This window comes from Cucumis melo, chromosome 6 (genome assembly GCF_025177605.1).
Source record: "Cucumis melo cultivar AY chromosome 6, USDA_Cmelo_AY_1.0, whole genome shotgun sequence".
Lineage (NCBI taxonomy): Eukaryota > Viridiplantae > Streptophyta > Magnoliopsida > Cucurbitales > Cucurbitaceae > Cucumis > Cucumis melo.
The window spans coordinates 16477101-16495758 of NC_066862.1; the positions used below are offsets into that span (position 1 = coordinate 16477101).

Sequence of the window (18658 nt, forward strand, 5' to 3'; positions counted from 1 at the left end):
CTCAAAATGAAATTGATGTGAGGTTTTTGCTTACCCTCCAACACTTCTATTCTCACATCAAAATATTCCTAACTTTTTTTATTATTTTGTAATTAATTTTTTCATTTCTTTTTTAAATTTTCGCTCTACATTTGCCCAAACATTTACAATAAATCCAAGTGTATTGTATCATATATCTTAATGATCACAATAGTCAATTATTTTCTAATTAAGTTAATTAAAATTAAAGTTTAACTATATGCATTTATAGTAATTTTCAACCGTTTAAATTAAATTTTCCAAATTTTCAATCGATATTTTTCACAAAATCATATCTTGGATACTTCAAACCTTAATCAAAATCAAATTACAATCCATTCGACAAAAAAGAAAAAGAAAAAAAAAAGAGTAAATTAAATTGTATCAAATACATGGATGGATCTTGTTTGCAACTTGAACTTTAAAAAAGTTTGATAGTTCCCTCACGAAATGCAGACAATTAATTTTAATATAAGATTATTAAAAATTATAAAATGTTTTATTGATTTATATTTTAATCAAACATTTATTTTATTGAATATATACATATATATATATATATATATATATATATATATATATATATATATATATATATATATATATGACTATATTTTTATCTGGAAAGTGGAAACCCAATTTTTAATGTAGATGAGAGAATTGAGGAAGTACAATATTTTGCATTATTAAGATTTAAGGGTAAAGATTTGAGTGAGAAATTGTATAATCATAAATGGTAAGAGAAAGAAAAAAAAAAAAGGTGAATAATAGAGAAGGTGAAGATTAAAATTATCTAACAGGGATTTGCGCGATTGTAGGTGCCACAGTTTGGGGGCGGGGGATTATTTCTTTTCTGGCCGAGACAACTGTCGTAGCGCGGTGGTCGGCCACAACCGCCTCCAGAAGCTTTGTTAGCGTCTACGGTGGAGGTTGTTTGGAAGTTTTGAGATGACGCTAGAATCCGGCTTATGTGTGACTCCATTATAAATTCCATGTCCATATCTTCTTCTCCGACCATCAATTGTTCGCCATCTGCTTCAGTCAAACCGCTCCAAAATCAACAATTATCAAAGCATAAAAAGAATTATTATAAACAAAAACGAAGACTCTAGTCTAGTTTTTCAAAACTTACATGAAGTGTGGTTGCTGAGAAGTGGTTCGAAAGTTGTAAGAGCTTCGCAACTACTTGGAATATTGAGCAGCAGGATCATCGTCACTACGGCGGCCGGTATCATCGTCGCCGACGCACCCATTGACGTCCTTGATTCTTTTTAGGCGGACAGATACGATTGGGTTTTATGGGAAAGGAGGAAGACTAAAACTATGGGCGTCTCTGTTTGGTGATCTATCACCTTAATTTATAATGTCTTAATTATGCTATTTATCATTATTAATTTTTAGGATAACAATATATCATCCCTAAAAATATATATATTATTTGGAACATTTCTCACACTACCAAACTCAATTAAAATACTTATAAAATATACAAAAAAAAATTAAATTTTATCATTTATCAATGATTGGACACCAATAAACATTTATCAATATCTATATATCACTGTTATTATCCATGTTGGTGAAAGACTGGGTAATATTTTACGTGCATTTTTAACAATTTCATTCTCCTCTTCTTATTCTTTTATTTATTTTAATTTTATGATTTAATGGGATGTTTTAAGCAATCCCTCATTGAATATAATTTTCTTTCAAATTAGTAAATGAAAAAGTATAATAATCATTATTACATGAAAAATATGTTTAATTTTTAAAAATCAATAAATAATTATCAAATAAAATATATTATCAGAAGTCCACTCGTTTTTAGTTTTTTTTTTTTTTTTTAACGGTATTGTAATATAATTTAGAATAGAGTGATTTAAACCTAGAATCTGTTGTGTATGAGTATAAATAGATGTTGAAATGAACTCAGGAAATAGAACTGCCAAAGAACTCATTTCAAATTCTTTGAGCCTGAAGTTTCTTCTTGGCATCAATCATATTTCATTGACGGTAACTGGGGAATAAGCATCGGCTAATCGTGGCATTTGTTCGTTGATGAGAGAGTCAGCCCCCTTCAGCCTTAGCCTTTTTTCGGAAGGACCATTTTGCAAGAAAAAAGACGGGAAAAGGCAGATTATTCGATATAAACGGCTTTACCGCAAGTTCAGAAGGTACTCGTGGCAAGAAAAAAGACGGGAAAAGGCAGATCATCCTATATTTTTCCAGAAAGAAAAAATAATAATCACAATATTATGTTTAAAAAGTCAACAATGCGTGATAAGGCAATTAAAATTTTGTATGGGACAAATAAATAATTGGATAACTATTTAATTAATCAAATCCCCAAACCCATCAAAAACTTTGTTCATATTCTTGTACCATTGACATTTTAGATTTTCTTTGATATATACTATAAAGATTGAAAAAATCATTTAAACAATCTGAGGTAGAACACCTTTGGTAGTCACTTTATGTATTAATATTTACACCACCACAACACATATATGTTTGGTAAAAACCCAAAACTATATTATATAGATTTCCATGACTCATGAACAATAACCTAAATGGATATAGAGGAGTGAAAAATTATGTTTCTCTATTTTTTTCCGTCACCCCAATCGTCACCGTAACAACCTATTTATACATATATATTATATGTATAAATCTTCTTTTCTTTTGATGATAAATAACAAGATTCCTAAAATAATGGAAAATCTTTTATCCTTTGAATATCTCATCCTTTAATTAATTTATTTATCAAAGATATATCTCATTCATCAATCAAGGATATTTAGATAAAGATATTCCAAAAAATATCGACAAAATCATCAAAGATATTCCCAAAAATATTTTAGACAAAATCTTCAACAAACTCCTCCTTTTGTCTAAAAGGAATTTCTTTTCTGGTTCAAGACAAAACCACAAGCTTCAACATTTAATAACTTGATTCATTCATTTCAAACAAAAACTTCAAATAACAGAGAACAGAAGATTTAGTCAATTACTTCTGTCACCCAAAACCAACAGATCTTCACAAAAAAAAAAAAACATACCAGATCATCTCAATAAATCCAGATCATCTCAATAAACCCAACCCAACAATAGCACTCACACTCCCTTTGAACCAGAAAAAATATATCAATCAGTAGTTGATTCTCTACGACTAGTAGATGGAGCAAAGGTCTTCAAGTGTCGAATGAGGGCATCAATTTCCAACCGTCGTTCAGACAACAGATTGATGGAGTAGGTTAAGGCACGAGATTCAAAAGTCAGAGCATTAACAATGCGGGCAGCTAACTCACGATCAACAAAGAAACCTTCAGCAGACTCATCCTAGTCACTAGTGTCGAAAACGCACGGGCCAAGAGATGGATGCACATCATATCAATATCATGCACATGACTGTCCTGAAAGAGTCTGTAGCTAAGGGCTAAAGTTTTAGGGTCAGGTCCAGAAGTATCAGCTGCAGTGAGCACAGCTCCGTTGAGGTGTAGTAACAGATTTGAGAAGAGTCGCGGAAGAGCAATGAAAGTCTTAACCCCAAATGAACTAACATGACGTAACAACTGATTGTAAATGAATGCACCCGTATTCACCTTATTATCATTGCAGATTCGATACAGAAATGTTCCTAAGGCAGCAGATACACTGGAGGCACGAGAGGAAGGGAACCAATTGGCAATGCCAATTTTATGGAAAATGGCATATTTGATGCTAAGAGCAACTGCAGGAATTCCATTTACAGGCCAAGTGGACAACGTCCCACCAGATAAGACAGAAGCTAGAACATTAGTGGAAGGAGACGATGGAGAACAGTAAACATCAATAACATTCCCTAAAAACCCGTTAATCACAGTAGAAGAAATCACAAATTTGAACCCTCGAATATGAACCGTCTGATAATCCGGGCTACTTGGATCATTAAAATCATTAGGAAAATTAACTATAAACTCCCTAATAAGCTGGGGATAAAATGGACCGACATTCGAAATAGTTTTTGTTAAACCAGCCCTTTCAATAAGGTCCATAATGCCATGCAGGACTGATGTTTGTCAGAAACATTTACCTAATCTGCTATCCTTCGCTGCACCACAAACTTCCAACGCTGGACACTCTCTTCATGATGAAAGGATATTCCATCAATGGGGATAGAAGGAATATTTGGAGGAATCTTCTTCCTACCAGTTTTGGTAGTTATATTATGCCTCTTTTGTTGAAATTTCCTTTCTGCTCGCTTAGATGTAGCGGGGATATCAGCAGAAGTAGGAGAAAGAGTAGGATTGTCATCATCATTTAGACGAACTTCTTCAATGCAAATATTAAGCTGTTGAGGTTCCACCTCATCCTCTTCTCATCGATCATTTGGTTGACGCACCGGTGCAGTATAAATATCACCAGGAACATCATCAGCAATAGATTCATGAGCATCAACCGTAGCAAATGGAGGTGGCAATGCAGGAGGGAAACGAGCTGACGGCCCCGGTTGAATGTTAGATGCTGGGAGAATACCAGGAGTAGGAATAAATACTCCTCATGTTGATGAACTTTCTTGTGAATGAATAGAATTAGGGGGATCAACAGGAAGTTTATCTGAAACATCTGGAATCAAGGTCCTCTTGAACAATCGAGCTAGAGGTACATCATCCCGATCATCCGAATCCATATCTGACACAATAGTCGCAGGAACTTGAGGTGCATGTGCGACAGAAGAACCAGGAACAGAAGATTCACCCACCACAGGCACAGACTCAGGCAGCACAGATTCATGCAACTTACTTGAGGCCTCTTCCTGTGATTTTTCAGAGGGAAGTCGATACGGCCTTCATGGCGGAGTACTTTTGAACCTTCGTCCTCTCACCTTCAACTGTCGTTACAAGAGGCGACGAAATTATAACCTTAGGTGCATCTTTAGATGACTGTGTCATGTAGGAACCCTTGCGAGTATTTACCATAGTGAACAATAATCAAAACAAAACGAACTGTTGTAACAACAAGGATAAAGGGACGAACAGGTTAATGGCCGTTTAAATAATCACTAGTTGAAAACCCCATTACATCAGGGGAGACTCTCCATATGCCGAAAAGACAGCCATTAAATCCTCAAACGATGCTGACATCCCTAATGATTCAGAACGTGTAAACATGCATCGTCTTAATAGCTGGTCATGGAGTCAAATGCGACAAACTCTTAAACCAGTGCGTAAATATTCAAACGTACTTGCATCTAGAGGCTTAGTGAATATATCAGCTAATTGCAAGTTCGAACGAATGTGATCAAGTCTAATAACTTTATTTTCAACAAGTTCACGAATAAAAGGATGCCTGATGTCAATATGTTTGGTTTGACTATGTTGAACTGGATTTCTAGATATGTCAATGACACTCATATTATCACAATATAAAGTCATGGTTTCTTGAGCAATCCCATATTCTTGTAACATATTACTCATCCAAATCATCTAGGTACAAGCACTCCCTGCTGATATATACTTAGCTTCAGCTGTAGACAATGATACACAATTTTGTTTCTTCCTGAACCATGAGATAAGATTGTTTCCTACAAAGAAACAACCTCCAGAAGTGCTTTCCTATCATTTGGAGAACCAACACAATCAACATCACAATATCCAACCAAGGTAGAAGTAGTGTCAAAAGAATACAAAATTTAAAAGTCACTCATCCCATGTACATATTTGAGAATCCGTTTAACAGCGGTTAAATGAGAAGTACAAGGATCTGACTGAAATCGAGTACATATTCCAACAGCATAGGCAATGTCAGGTCTGCTTACCGTTAATATAGAAGACTCCCAACCATGCTCCTGTACAGTTTGTGTTCTACTACTGTACCATTAATGTCTTTAGTAACTTTAACATGTGTCGCCGCTGGAGTCCTTTTATATTGACACTGATCCAGGCCAAATTTTTTGACTAAGTTCTTGGCGTACTTCTCTTGAGATATAAATATACCCTCACTTCTTTGTTTGATCTCTAGACCTAGAAAACAAGAAAGTTCTCCTACCATGCTCATTTCAAATTCTGATTTCATTATGTTAATGAAGTTATCAACGAGTGCCTTAGGAAACCCCCCAAATATAATATCATCAACATAAATTTGTGCTACAATGAGCTCGCTGCTGGTTCTATTAATAAATAATGTCTTATCAGTTCCACCTCTAGAGTATCCTTTATCACCCAGATAGATTGTTAAGCGCTCATACCAAGCTCGAGGAGCTTGCTTTAACCCATACAGAGCTTTATTGAGCTTGTAAACATGCCGAGGGAATTCAGAATTAACAACTTCTTTTGGTTGAACTACAAAGAATTCCTCATTCAAGTAACCGTTTACAAAGGCGCTTTTGACATCCATTTGATATAATTTAAATTTGCGAATACACGATATTCCAAGCAGAAGGCGAATAGCTTCAAGTCTGACAACAGGTGCAAAAGTTTCATCAAACTCAATACCTTCTACCTGAGCATAACCTTAAGCCACCAAACAAACTTTGTTCTTTGTTACAGACCCTGATTCATCAGTTTTGTTCTTAAAAATTCACTTAGTTCCTATAACATTCACCCCGTCAGGCTTAGGAACCAAGGTCCAAACATTGTTACGCTTAAATTGAAGTAATTCTTCTTGCATGGCGTTTACCCAGTATTCATCCTTAAGAGCACTTTCAATGGAAGTGGGTTCTATTACTGAGACATAACATAAATCAACAATCATTTTCGTGTAATCTACTTTCTCTTTCCTTCTGGTAGTGATTCCAGCTGAAGGATCACCTATTACGAAACTTGGGGATGATTCTTTTTCACATGTGCAAACGGGACAAGTACGATTTCATCATTCATAACTTCATCAGTTATTTTTTCTGAATTTATCTTCATACTGTCTAGCTGAGAATCATCTTTAGGTATTTCTTTAAGAAGGGTAGAAGTAACATCTGGTATAATAGAAGTCTCATCATCCTCAATATTAAATTGGTTGATATTAGATTCAAAATCATTTACCACAACATTGATTGTTTCCATAACTATTCCTGATTTAATATTAAAGACTCTATAAGCTCGTCTATTCTGAGAGTATCCAAGAAAGATTCCTTGATCAGATTTCACATTCCACTTCTGATGATACTCTCTATCGGCTAGAATGTAACACGTACTTCCAAAAATATGAAAATACTTAACATTTGGCTTCCTTCCCTACAATAGTTCATATAATGTGATTGTCATACCAGATCGAGTAGTGACCTTGTTGTGAATACTACATGCTGTGTTAACGGCTTCGGCCCAAAAATTCAACAGTAAGTTTTTGGCATGTATCATAACTCGAGCCATTTCTTAAAAGGGTATGTTCTTTCGTTCAACTACTCCATTTTGCTGAGGAGTTATGGGAGCAACAAATTCATGATGTATTCTTCCGACTGACATAAATTATTAAGATCTTCATTATCAAACTTCTTCCCATGATCATTATGGATCCTGATTACCTTTTGCCCCTTTTCAAGTTGCAAATTCAAAAATAAATTGATACATGTTTTAATAGTATCTGATTTTCCTTTTAAGAACCGAACCCAAGTAAATCTAGAGTAACCATCCACAACAACCAAAACATACTTATTTCCACACAAACTTTCAGTTTGCATGGGACCAATAAGATCAATATGTAGGAGTTCAAGAACTCTGATTGTATAACATTTCTATAAACTTCTATGAGAAGTTTTAGTTTACTTTCCAACTTGACAGTCACCACAAAAGAATTTGCCATTGATATATAAAGAAAGAATGCCTACAGCAGCCTCGTTTCTGATAACTTTATCTAAGATTCTCAAGCTAATGTGCCCTAACTTCCTATGCCACAACCAGGTTTGATCAGTTTTAGTTAAGTGACATACGTTTGAGCTATTGGAGCTCCAATGATAACAGTTATCTGCTTGTCGTCTACCACTCATAAACACTTGATTATTTTTATCTGTAACGACACAACCAGTGTTGTTAAAGTTTACACTGTATCATTGGTCACATAGTTGACTTATACTAATCAAGTTTGCCTTCAATCCATCCACATATCTAACTTCATTAAGACAGGGTAGATTACTTCTATCAATGTTTCCTTTTGCAATAATTCTTCATTTGGCTCCATCTCCAAAAGTAACATGACCTGAGGCACATTCCTCCAATTCAGTAAAGAATGATCGATTGCCAGTCATATGTCTTGAACACCCACTGTAAAAGTATCAAGCATCAACAGTGGTATGAATTGTTGTAAATGCAACCTTGCATTTCTCCAATGTCTTCACTCTCCAAATCATGTGAGTTCCTATTATACTTTTGTTACATTTGGCAAACATAAAATTATTCTGATGGTTTTCAATTTTTGCCTTCTGTTGATATCTCCTGTCTCTTAGTAATTTGTAGTAAAATGATCGAATATGACCTCTTCGACCACAATAATAACAGACCCATCTGAAAGATTTAGCAGGTGTATTAGTAATCGCAGTTGCACAATTTGGTTCGGTTGTTCCTTTTACTGAAGCAGGAACAAATCTTACTTTAGATGTAAACTTGGCACTTCTCATGGAAGCATCAAACCCAAGACCATATTTACTTGAGTCATTCTGTCCTGAGTTTAGGATTGAGTCTAAGCTGTCAGTTCCTGAATTTAGCTGATACAGACTTAATTGTCTGATTGTACTCATTCTAAACCTCTTTCAATTTTACTTTTAGAGATGATATGACTCCAATCAAACGTTCATTTTCTTCCACCAAGTCTTGAATTCTTTCTTTTTGAATAGCTCTGGCTTCCGAGTCTTCCTTCCTCAGCATTTTGAGTTTTTCAAGCGTTAGCTCTTCATCCTCATCATTATCAGAACACTCATTATCATCTTCAAGATTGATTTCTGTAATACACGCTGTGAAGGCATTCATGCCATGATCAACTTCGTCATCATCTGAGTCCTCATCAGTCAAGGTAGCATAATAATTTTTCTTTTGTCTTCTAAGATACGTGGGACATTCAGCCTGATAATGACCAAACCTCTCACATTCTCTACATCTAAAAGACCTCCCTACATCTTCTTTTTTCTTACTATGATCGCTATTTCTTTTGTGTGAGAAGTCATTAGCCTTTCTTGTAGAGTTCACACCATCGTGTCTTCCAGTTTTGATAGTTGTTCTAGCAGTATTCATACTTTTGAACTTCCTGGCCACTTAGGGAATTGTTTCGTTAAGAAAGCTATTGACTCATCCTGATTAACTTCATTATCAGACTGATTTACAGTGTCTCTTGTTCATAAGCAGATTTAAAGGCAATCCCCTTACCTTTCTTACTTTCTCTATTTGCATAGTCATTTCAAAAGTAAGTACCGACCTAAATAGTTCATCAAGTTTTAAAGTTGTTATATCTTGGACTTCTTCTATAGCAGTGACCTTCATGTCAAACTTCCTTGGTAAAGAGCGTTACATTTTGCGAACAATTTTAGACTTATATATCTTTTCACCAAGCAGTAGCGAATCATTAGCTATCTCCAGAACCCTCTCATTATATTCAGAGACTGACTCATCTTCAGTCATTTTCAATGCTTCGAATTTTGAAGTTATCAACTGCTGTCTGGATATCTTCACTTTAGAAGTTCCTTTGTATGCAACTTCAAATATTTTCCAAGCTTCTTTAACAATAGTGCAGGAGTTAATAAGTTTAAACACGTTTAAATCCACACCGTTGAAGATTGTATTTGTAGCTCTAGCATTTCCAACTGAAGCTTGTTCTTCAGCATCTGTCCAGTCAACTTCCGGTTTTGACACTAATACTCCATCCACAATGACCATTGGAGGTTCATAACCAGCAACAAGAGCTCTCCATGCTTTTCCATCTAATGTTTTAATGAAGAATATCATACGAGGCTCTCAATAAGTAATTTTTTCCATCCAGTACAGGAGGACGAGAAGCTGATGGTCCCACTCTAATTACCTTCCCGATCTAAAAACTCGCTCTGATACAAATTAAAAAAAACAATAAGATAATTAATTCTTCAGTTAATACTAAAACTAATAACTTTTGTAATAACTAGAGGGACAACATAAGAGAATAACACAAGAAACTTTGTTAACCTAGTTCGGCCAATATTGCTTACGTCTGGGGAGCTGCGCACAACCCTGATGAGTAATCTTTATTAATATTCACTTGAGTGAATATACATTAATACAACATATGGTGCTCTGTTCAATTATATGACTTAATAGCATGTGTCTTGACATCAGACTGCAGGCTCCCCCTTAATTACTTTTCTTCACGATGTTTGGCTTCAGGCTCCCCCTAAACACATGAATGAATATCTTCGACGACCTCTTTAAATCTCTCTAAAGATCTCAGTGATCACTCATACCACTGTCTCGTCTGTTACGTTACTCATCGATTATTTTAGCTTAGATCAACATGTTGATCTTATAGACATAAGATCATAATACCTTTGGAAACCGGTAGCTTCTGCAGACAACCTTCGATGTGAACAATCTTCTTTAACTTATGTTTCTCTATTTTTTTTCGTCACCCCCAATCGTCACCGCAACAACCTATTTATACATATATATTATATATAAAAATCTTCTTTTCTTTTGAAGATAAATAACAAGATTCCTAAAATAATGGAAAATCTTTTATCCTTTGAATATCTCATCCTTTAATTAGTTTATTTATCAAAGATATATCCCATTCATTAATCAAGGATATTTAGATAAAGATATTTCCAAATATATTTTAGACAAAATCTTCAACAGAATTCATTAAGATAATAAAAAGAAAAACACAGTTTTGGTAAAAAAAAAAAAGTTTTTTGAATTTTTCTAATATTTATGCCATGTTTATTGTGTCATCATTTAACGATTGGTTAAAAAGTCACTAAATAGTGACATTTCATAGAAATCACTAAGTTGTAAACATCACTTTTGTTCGAAAACAATATTTTTTTAGTTTGTGATTCTTAACCGCAATTTATTAACATCATTGTATGAATTGGTAGTGTAAATTGTAATTTATTTAATATTGAAAACTTTATTTCTTTTTAATCGAAGTTAACTATCTTCAACTTTAAAATCCAGCATTTTTGGTTAAAATTGACAAAAAAAGATTAATAGTTTTGGCATTGGACATTTAAGTGATTGTGCTTGAATGACAATTTAGGTAAATCCCTTTTTGTGCTTCATTGAAAATTTGAGTGTAGTAAGTTACGTAAATTTAGAGTTTAGTTTTGGTTTCATCTCGATCGAGTCAATCGATTTAATTTGGATTATGTGTGTATTGTGTATTGGAATTAATTATGTTATTCTTATTAATTGCGGTTATTAAATCCAAATTTTATTTGACTTTACTTAATTTTGGAAGACAACTGAGCCAACTATCTAATTAGCTAAAATATTGGATAATTAACATAAATGTTACATAATCGAAAAGTATTTACAATTCGCGTGTAAAATATTTTTATAATTTTAAGATTTATTCTTGAATATTGCGGATGATTCATCACTTCTTTTTTTCTTCTTTTTTACGATCTATTTCTCTTATCTTTCAGATTTCATCTTCTCTTTCAAATTTTCTTTCTTATATTTTTAAATGATTTATTTTCCTGCTTAATCTCCTATTTTATATTCACCATTTTTTGCAAAGATTCTTTTGAGCTACTTCATCTTCCTCATATTCAAGAATATCAAGATTGTTTAAATATTATTTTGACATTATCCAAACAATTGTTTACCATTGCCAACATGATCATTTAAATTTGAAATTCTTTTTCCATCATTTAAAATGAGCTATACGTTCGTGTTGATATGATCTAAACGATGGCTTACCATAGCCAACATGATCGTTTAGCATGGTTAACATGATCGTTAGATTTGAAGATTTTAACGATCATTTACATTGGACTACACGATCACTTGCCATAATCAACATAATCATTTTTCCATGATCAACACTCGTTTGCTATTGTCAACATGATCATTTACTGGTCAGCAAGATCGTTTATATTTGAAGCGTTTTCCCCATTTCTTAAAAAGAACTACATGATCGTGTTTTTATGATCTAAATGATCGTTGATCATAGTCAACACGATGTTTTTGCACAGTCAACACGATCGCTAGATTTGAAGTTTTTAACGATCATTTACGTTGGACTACACGATCAATTACCATAATCAACACAATCGTTTTTCATGGTCAACAAGAGGGTTTAGTATGGTCAACACGATCTTTAAATTTGAAGCCTTTTTCCATTGTTAAAAAAGAACTACACGATCGTGTATCATGACTGTAGTACACAATCATTCAGAATAAGATTACTCACGAACGCATGTGGTCGATTAACTACGTGTTGACTGTGATATTTTTTGTATTTTCTATTGTGAGCCTATGAACTTTTATCATTCTTAGAATTATTTTATACAGTGTAAATATTTTACCGGTTTGTTATATTTATGAAAAAAACTCCTAAAATATTTCAAATAAATAAATAAACTTAAATAGTGTGTTTTAAGACAAAAAAATCTAACTAGAGAAGAAGGGTAGTTGCTTTTGATTAGTTAATTTAAATAAATTAGAATTATTGTTAGGGTGTGCTATATATGTGTGTATATATATTAATATTTAAAAAAGAGTCACAAAACCTATTTAAAGTAGACATTAATTTTATGAATGAATTCTATTAGTTGTATCTATATATAGTCTACGGTTTAATGAGAGCAGTAAAGAAGATGAAGTTTTGATGACGAAGGTCTGAATTGTCAATCTTGAGTTCCAAGCCTTTAAGCTGTTTCTGATTTTGCAGTTGATTTTTTTGTAAGTTGGTTTGACATTGCAACATATCTTCAAATCCATCTCATATTGGTTTACCGAAATCGTTATTAATGAATTTGAAGTATTCATATCATTGTCATCACTGTCCTTCGTCACGTCTTATTGCTTTGTAGTCTGTTTGCTTGTTTGCTTAGGTGGCGAAGGCAGGTGTGTCTCACTTGCTTCCTCAAAGGCAATTGTCTTACCTTTGAGGAGTGGGTTATTAACAGCCTTTTCCAAGACTCCTTTCCAGGCAACTCAACAGGGACTAAGACTGCACCTACTAGATCGTTAAGCACTTCGTCAATCACTACAAGAGAATCGCAGACTGAATCTTGAAAGTGGTCTTGGAATGACTTTGCTTCCCCTTTGTCAAATGGGGGACCATTTAGACTAGGCATTTGGTTAGATTGTTCAAGCACACATTGGCGACAAGAGTTTGAGGATTTTCCTCTAGCCGTGGCGTGGAAGTAATTGTTTAAATTTGGTAGAAAGGGCTTGGCATTTTGGATATTTGAGGAGTTTTCTTTTGGATTTTCGAGAAAGATAGTGTCGTTTTAGGTTTGGTGGAAGAGAAGTGGTCTTCTTTTTGGGTGTTTTATCAGGTGATGGCAGTATAATGATTGTGGTGGTTTGAGTGGTTTGGGCAACAGTTGGGGTGATCACTGTAAGAGGGAGAAGGTCCCTGGACTCCTTGGCCTTTCGACTTTTCTCTCGCATACTTGACCTAGAGGTCTTGTCCTCGCTTTTTCCTTTTACGGGTTAAGGAACTCAACTTCTCAGCTTCTTCTTCTTCTTCAATTTCGTTCTCAACTTCCATTTCTTCCTCCTTAAAGAATGTTTTCATATTATGAGTTTTGAGGCATTTCTCTTCAGCTTTGTTCTTATGGAGGTTGATCATGTGGCTGAGACTTGTCATGGTGAAGATTCCATCTTTTACCCTTGCCTAGGAAAATTCTTCAATTGGGGCACAACTTGCAAACACAATTCTTCAATCAAATGTGGGAACAGTCGTGCACCATATGACTATCTTACCCACGCATAGATGTGTTCGCAAATCATTTCGCCAACGTTAATGGGGATCTCTTGCATTATGCAGTATTGTAGCATCCCCTTGTCCAAAGAGATCGTGCTATCATGTCGCATTGGCATCAACTTCTTCTTTATAAAGAATAGCCAAATGTTGGCTTCCATGTTGAGGTTATAGCGGAGGGGTTTATATTTTTCGATTGGTGTTATGTCCCAAATTGTTCTTTTCCATGGGATAGTATCTAATGCGTCCTTCATGTCCTCCCGCATTGGGTTTTCACAATAACTTGCCTAACTGTGTTTTCATCCAATCTATAGAACGGGTTGATTTGCTTAGGCCCGAAATACACCTTTTCTTGCTTTACTGACACGTAGTTCTCTTCATCATTGATAAAACCTTTATAGAACATGTTGACTTCCATTCGCTCTGACTTCGAAAACCCTCTCGAAAAATTTCTGCCTCTTGAACGCACGAATGGGTGCTCCTAAGCAAGTTGGCAAACCACTTTTGAAGGGGAAGAGCCCCTTTTCTATCTTGAAATTTCTGCTCACATACTCGGTAGAGAGGGGCGCATTTTCATCGCCTAACCCAAGGTCCTTATCTTCTTCCTCTTTTTAGGTCGTTTCACCTACAAGACCCTTCTTTTCTTTTTTTTTTCTTGCCTCTTGACAAACTGTTCTCTCAACACCTTCTTTTTAATCGTAACCTTCTTTTCTTTTTAATGTTAAAGATCTGAAGCATTCAATTTGAGAAATATTTCTTAAAACATGAGATTTATGAGAATATGATTGAATGCTAAGTTTGTACAAATATTTGAGCAAATAGATTATTTAAAGCAAAGCTAGAGTTGAGACTTGCTTAACGCAAGAGCTTTTCATAAGCATGCAAACTTAAGTAAGTTAAAGTTTTAGCATGAGAATTTTGCATATGTGTAAGTCTATATCGAGGTGTCTTGATTTTGTAGCAATCCTATGGGGGAGATTGTCCTATGCACAGAGGTCATGTGATGAGAGTATCCCGTAGATACCTAGAGTTTTCATCACATACACTGAGTAATAGATGAGGGCATCTACAGATGCCAAAATTTTCCATCTTATGATAGTTATAGCGAGATAGGGTGCTACTAGAGTCTAGAGTTTCGTCTTGCAGGTATTGTATCGAAGGATAGGGCTTCCACGCTTAAAATTTTATCCCGTAGATACGAAGAGTTCAAGGTATAACAAGAACGAAAGAAAAGAGACAGTTAAAAGCTAAGTTTTGAAGAGAAAATTGTTTTGCTAAGTTTATTATATTATTTTGCTCAAAGTTTTCATTCTCATACTTTGTTTTAAAAGTTATCACGTACGGGGCTTTATAGCTCATCCTTTTTTCAATGTTTAATTCCCTTACAGGTAGAGATCATGGTTTTGGCGCCTGTTAAAGCTCTGCCTACTCTGCTAGAAGTTTGACTAGATTTTTTATACAACTCATTCCATGCATGCATGATAAATTGTAATTAAGCTAGTAAAGGACTTAGTCGTCGTGGTCTATAATAGATTAGTATGAGAGTTTTGTTTTGAGTTTGTAATAGTGTTGTCTGGTTGGGACTCTGAACTTCATTTTGTCTGTATAAGACTATTGAACAGGTTGTCCATTGGTTGGCTAAACCTGACAATGTTTTGCAAATATTTTAATTTATTGTTTTCAAGTTAGACTTTTCTTTCCATATTTTATGTCTAAATTTAAGGAAAAGAGATAGATAAAAGTTGCAGATTAGATAAAAGTTGCAGGTTAAGCAGGATTGATAGACATTGTTAGAAGAAAAAAAATATCGATCGGCTTCATGCCACATCTTAGGCCTAGTGAGGAGGTGCCTCGAGATTTGGTGTGACATGGACATTCCTCACGTACATGCCCTGAGCGCTTACCCTACATTGCCTAGCTGTGTGCCAGCCATGTCTCATGCATGATTTTTAACCCAAAAAACCTCTTACCCGTAACACGCGCATGCTCTCAGCTTCACGACCTGATGCTTCAGTTACCTTCAACCTTGCCAAAAAAACCTATTTCAACTTCAAGTATTCATAACTTTTGATATGACCATGAAAATGGAAAAGTTCCTTCTTCAAACTTGCTTAAAGTTGTCTTAGCTAGCTTACCACCAAAATTCAGCTTCAAATTCGAAGTGATTTGTTATGTAGCCTTTAAAGAATCCACACTGCTTAGAGTCCTTTGAATTCTGACCTTCCCTCCTTCTTTGAACTTGATCAATACCTTCCTCTCGTTTCCTTTGTCCGCTGCCTCACCTCAAGTAATATACTATTTTTGTGAACTTTTGCAACTGGTTTGAGCGAAAACACACAGAGGAATTGAAAACACTCCTCATTAGAAATTGACATATAAATAGAGCTCTCTGCACGACAACCTTGCAACCTTCTGCTTGCTGCAATTTCAAACTTTGCATTTTGTGGACACTTGTCCTCCACTCAACTATTTACCTTGAATGCCTAAAGGTCTTCCAAATGCCTAGACAACTTAGCTCCTCTCCTAAAGTCTCATAACAAAACCATGTCGTCTAGCTAACTCGCAAGCCTAGGCTAAAAAGTTATCATCACGTGCTCTTGGCTGCATAGCTAACCTTGCATGCTCCTCTTGGCTTGTCTCAACACCTAGTATGCCTTGCCCTTAATGCCTAGTCTTCTCGCCTAGGTGTTCTTTAGCCACCTACATGTCTTATGAGGCTCTCACATGCATCATCTCTAAACACCTTGTCTTGCCGCCTAAACGTGCATGTAGAAGTTCTCAACATCTCTTGGTTGCCTACATGTTCAAAATGCCTAATCCTTCGACACTTAGCAAAAAACCACTTAGTCTTCCTTTCTCTCTTTCACTTGGTGGCCAACCTCTCTGGTTCTCAACACTTAAACTTTTCTACAATCCTTCTATCAACAAAGCTTAATTAAGTGAGAAATACTATTACAAATTCAATTTTACTAGTATTAATAAAAACAATTGTATTATAGTTATTCATTTTGCATAGGAACATATAAGTTTTTTATAATGTCAATGTTTTATAATTATCTTTTATATTTTAATAAAAGATTTATATAATCTAGGTTAATTTTCATAAATATAACAAAGCACTAAAACATTTACGCCCAATGTAACAAAATCAAAAAGGTTGTGGATGTGGATGAACAACGAGGTTAGCCAGTAGACCGTGTGAAGTTGTTCAAAAAAACACACACTAGGAGTGACCAATTCGTTTCACAGGCGGTTGTGGATGCGCATGTAAGTTTATGAAATATTTTGTTTTATTTTTCTACTTTTAATTGTGAGTTCATAACTTTAAACTTTTGGTGTAGAACCAAATGATGGAGCTCTAGTCACAACCCACCCCAGGAGGTTCTCAACCACTCTTCGGGGACAAGATACGTGAAACCGTTTTGGGTAGACAACCGGGCTACTCAAAAGGTCTTGGTTAGGGCTCCAAGCCCAAGTTTCGAAGGAGTGGTAGAAGTTCTTTGTCTTCATATAAGCAAGATAAGCATGCTAGAGAGGTTATCAAACTACGAGCTAGCCTTGAAAATGCTTAATGATTAGTTGAAGAACAACGAAGAATGTCAGAGTTGCATGCCTGAAAAATGGAAGAAATGAAGACAATGATTGAGGGAACATTGGCGATACATATTTTTCAACTTTTAAGTTGTTTAATTTGTTATCAGCGACATATATCTAAATTTACTTTTATGTCATTGTAGGTCCTTGTGGAAATATGTCGTCTGCGGCGATTAGGAGATAATGTATTTTTAATCACTACAAGAAATATCAATTATGATAGCATTGAAAAACGCTATCGTTGATTTTCGATAGCATTTTCGAAATGATGTTCTAGCCGATGTTATTGAAAGTCCATGATTTTCGATAGCGTTTTTTTCACCGCTATGCAAAACGCTATAATATGTCCCCAGCGACAACACAAATATGATGTTATAAATACTTTTTATAACATTGAAAAAATGCTATCGAAACATTTTGATATCGTTTTTTATTGCGTTGGAAAATTGCTATAAAATGTTGCAATAGTGTTTTCAATAACATTGAAAAAACACAATAAAAGACCTTTTATAGCTTCTTTTTTTTTTTTTTTTGCATTTAAAAAGAGATATCAAAACGTTTCGATAGCTATTTTAATGACATTGAAAAAATGCATTAAACAATTTTTTGTAGTTTTTTTTGTAGTTTTTTTTGTAGAGCTATTAATAACAATATAAAAGGTAGGTATGTTTTAAAATCATTTGGCCTCATTAAAATTTCATAATCACATTATTAAAAGAAGAATTACCATAGAATTATACATATAATATATCATTAAATAATATATGTTATAATGCATTACAATTTTGTTTATAAAGGAAAAAAAATCTTTGAGAACAAGCCTAAACAAAAAACAACTACCCATTTTTAGAAAACTCAATACGTCACACAACAAAACTGATAAACTAAAGAAGAGAAGAATCAAAGTGAATAAATTCGATCAATGACAGCTTCGGTAAGTTTGATTGATCATTATATTCATAAAGCTCCGAAAACCCACCACCATTGCCAGGATTATACAAGAACTTATGTTTATCTTCCCCTTCTCTTCTTGCTTTCACTATCAAATGTTCCGTTGAATGACACCTCAAAAGTCTCTTGAAACTCTCTAATTCCTTCTCTTTCTCCTCCTCTATTTTTGTTATACTCTATTTCCCCCTCTCCCAACAAACAGAGGGGCAATGATCATCATCGGCATTGTCGT

At 34.6% G+C, this 18658-nt stretch overlaps 1 protein-coding gene and 1 long non-coding RNA gene across 2 annotated transcripts; both read right to left on the reverse strand.

The window, feature by feature from the left end:
• Window positions 1-678: 678 nt before the first annotated feature.
• Window positions 679-1389, reverse strand: LOC103496799 (uncharacterized). The gene is made up of 2 exons (XR_539243.2): window positions 1151-1389; window positions 679-1050 (listed from the first exon to the last, which is right to left on the reverse strand). It is a non-coding gene; the product is annotated as an uncharacterized LOC103496799 (long non-coding RNA).
• A 1773-nt stretch (window positions 1390-3162) lies between these two features.
• LOC103496872 (uncharacterized) lies at window positions 3163-4052 on the reverse strand. Its single transcript, XM_008458904.1, has 2 exons — window positions 3383-4052; window positions 3163-3341 (listed from the first exon to the last, which is right to left on the reverse strand). Exons 1-2 carry the CDS (start codon window positions 4050-4052, stop codon window positions 3163-3165), a joined length of 849 nt encoding a protein of 282 aa, XP_008457126.1.
• Window positions 4053-18658: the final 14606 nt, after the last annotated feature.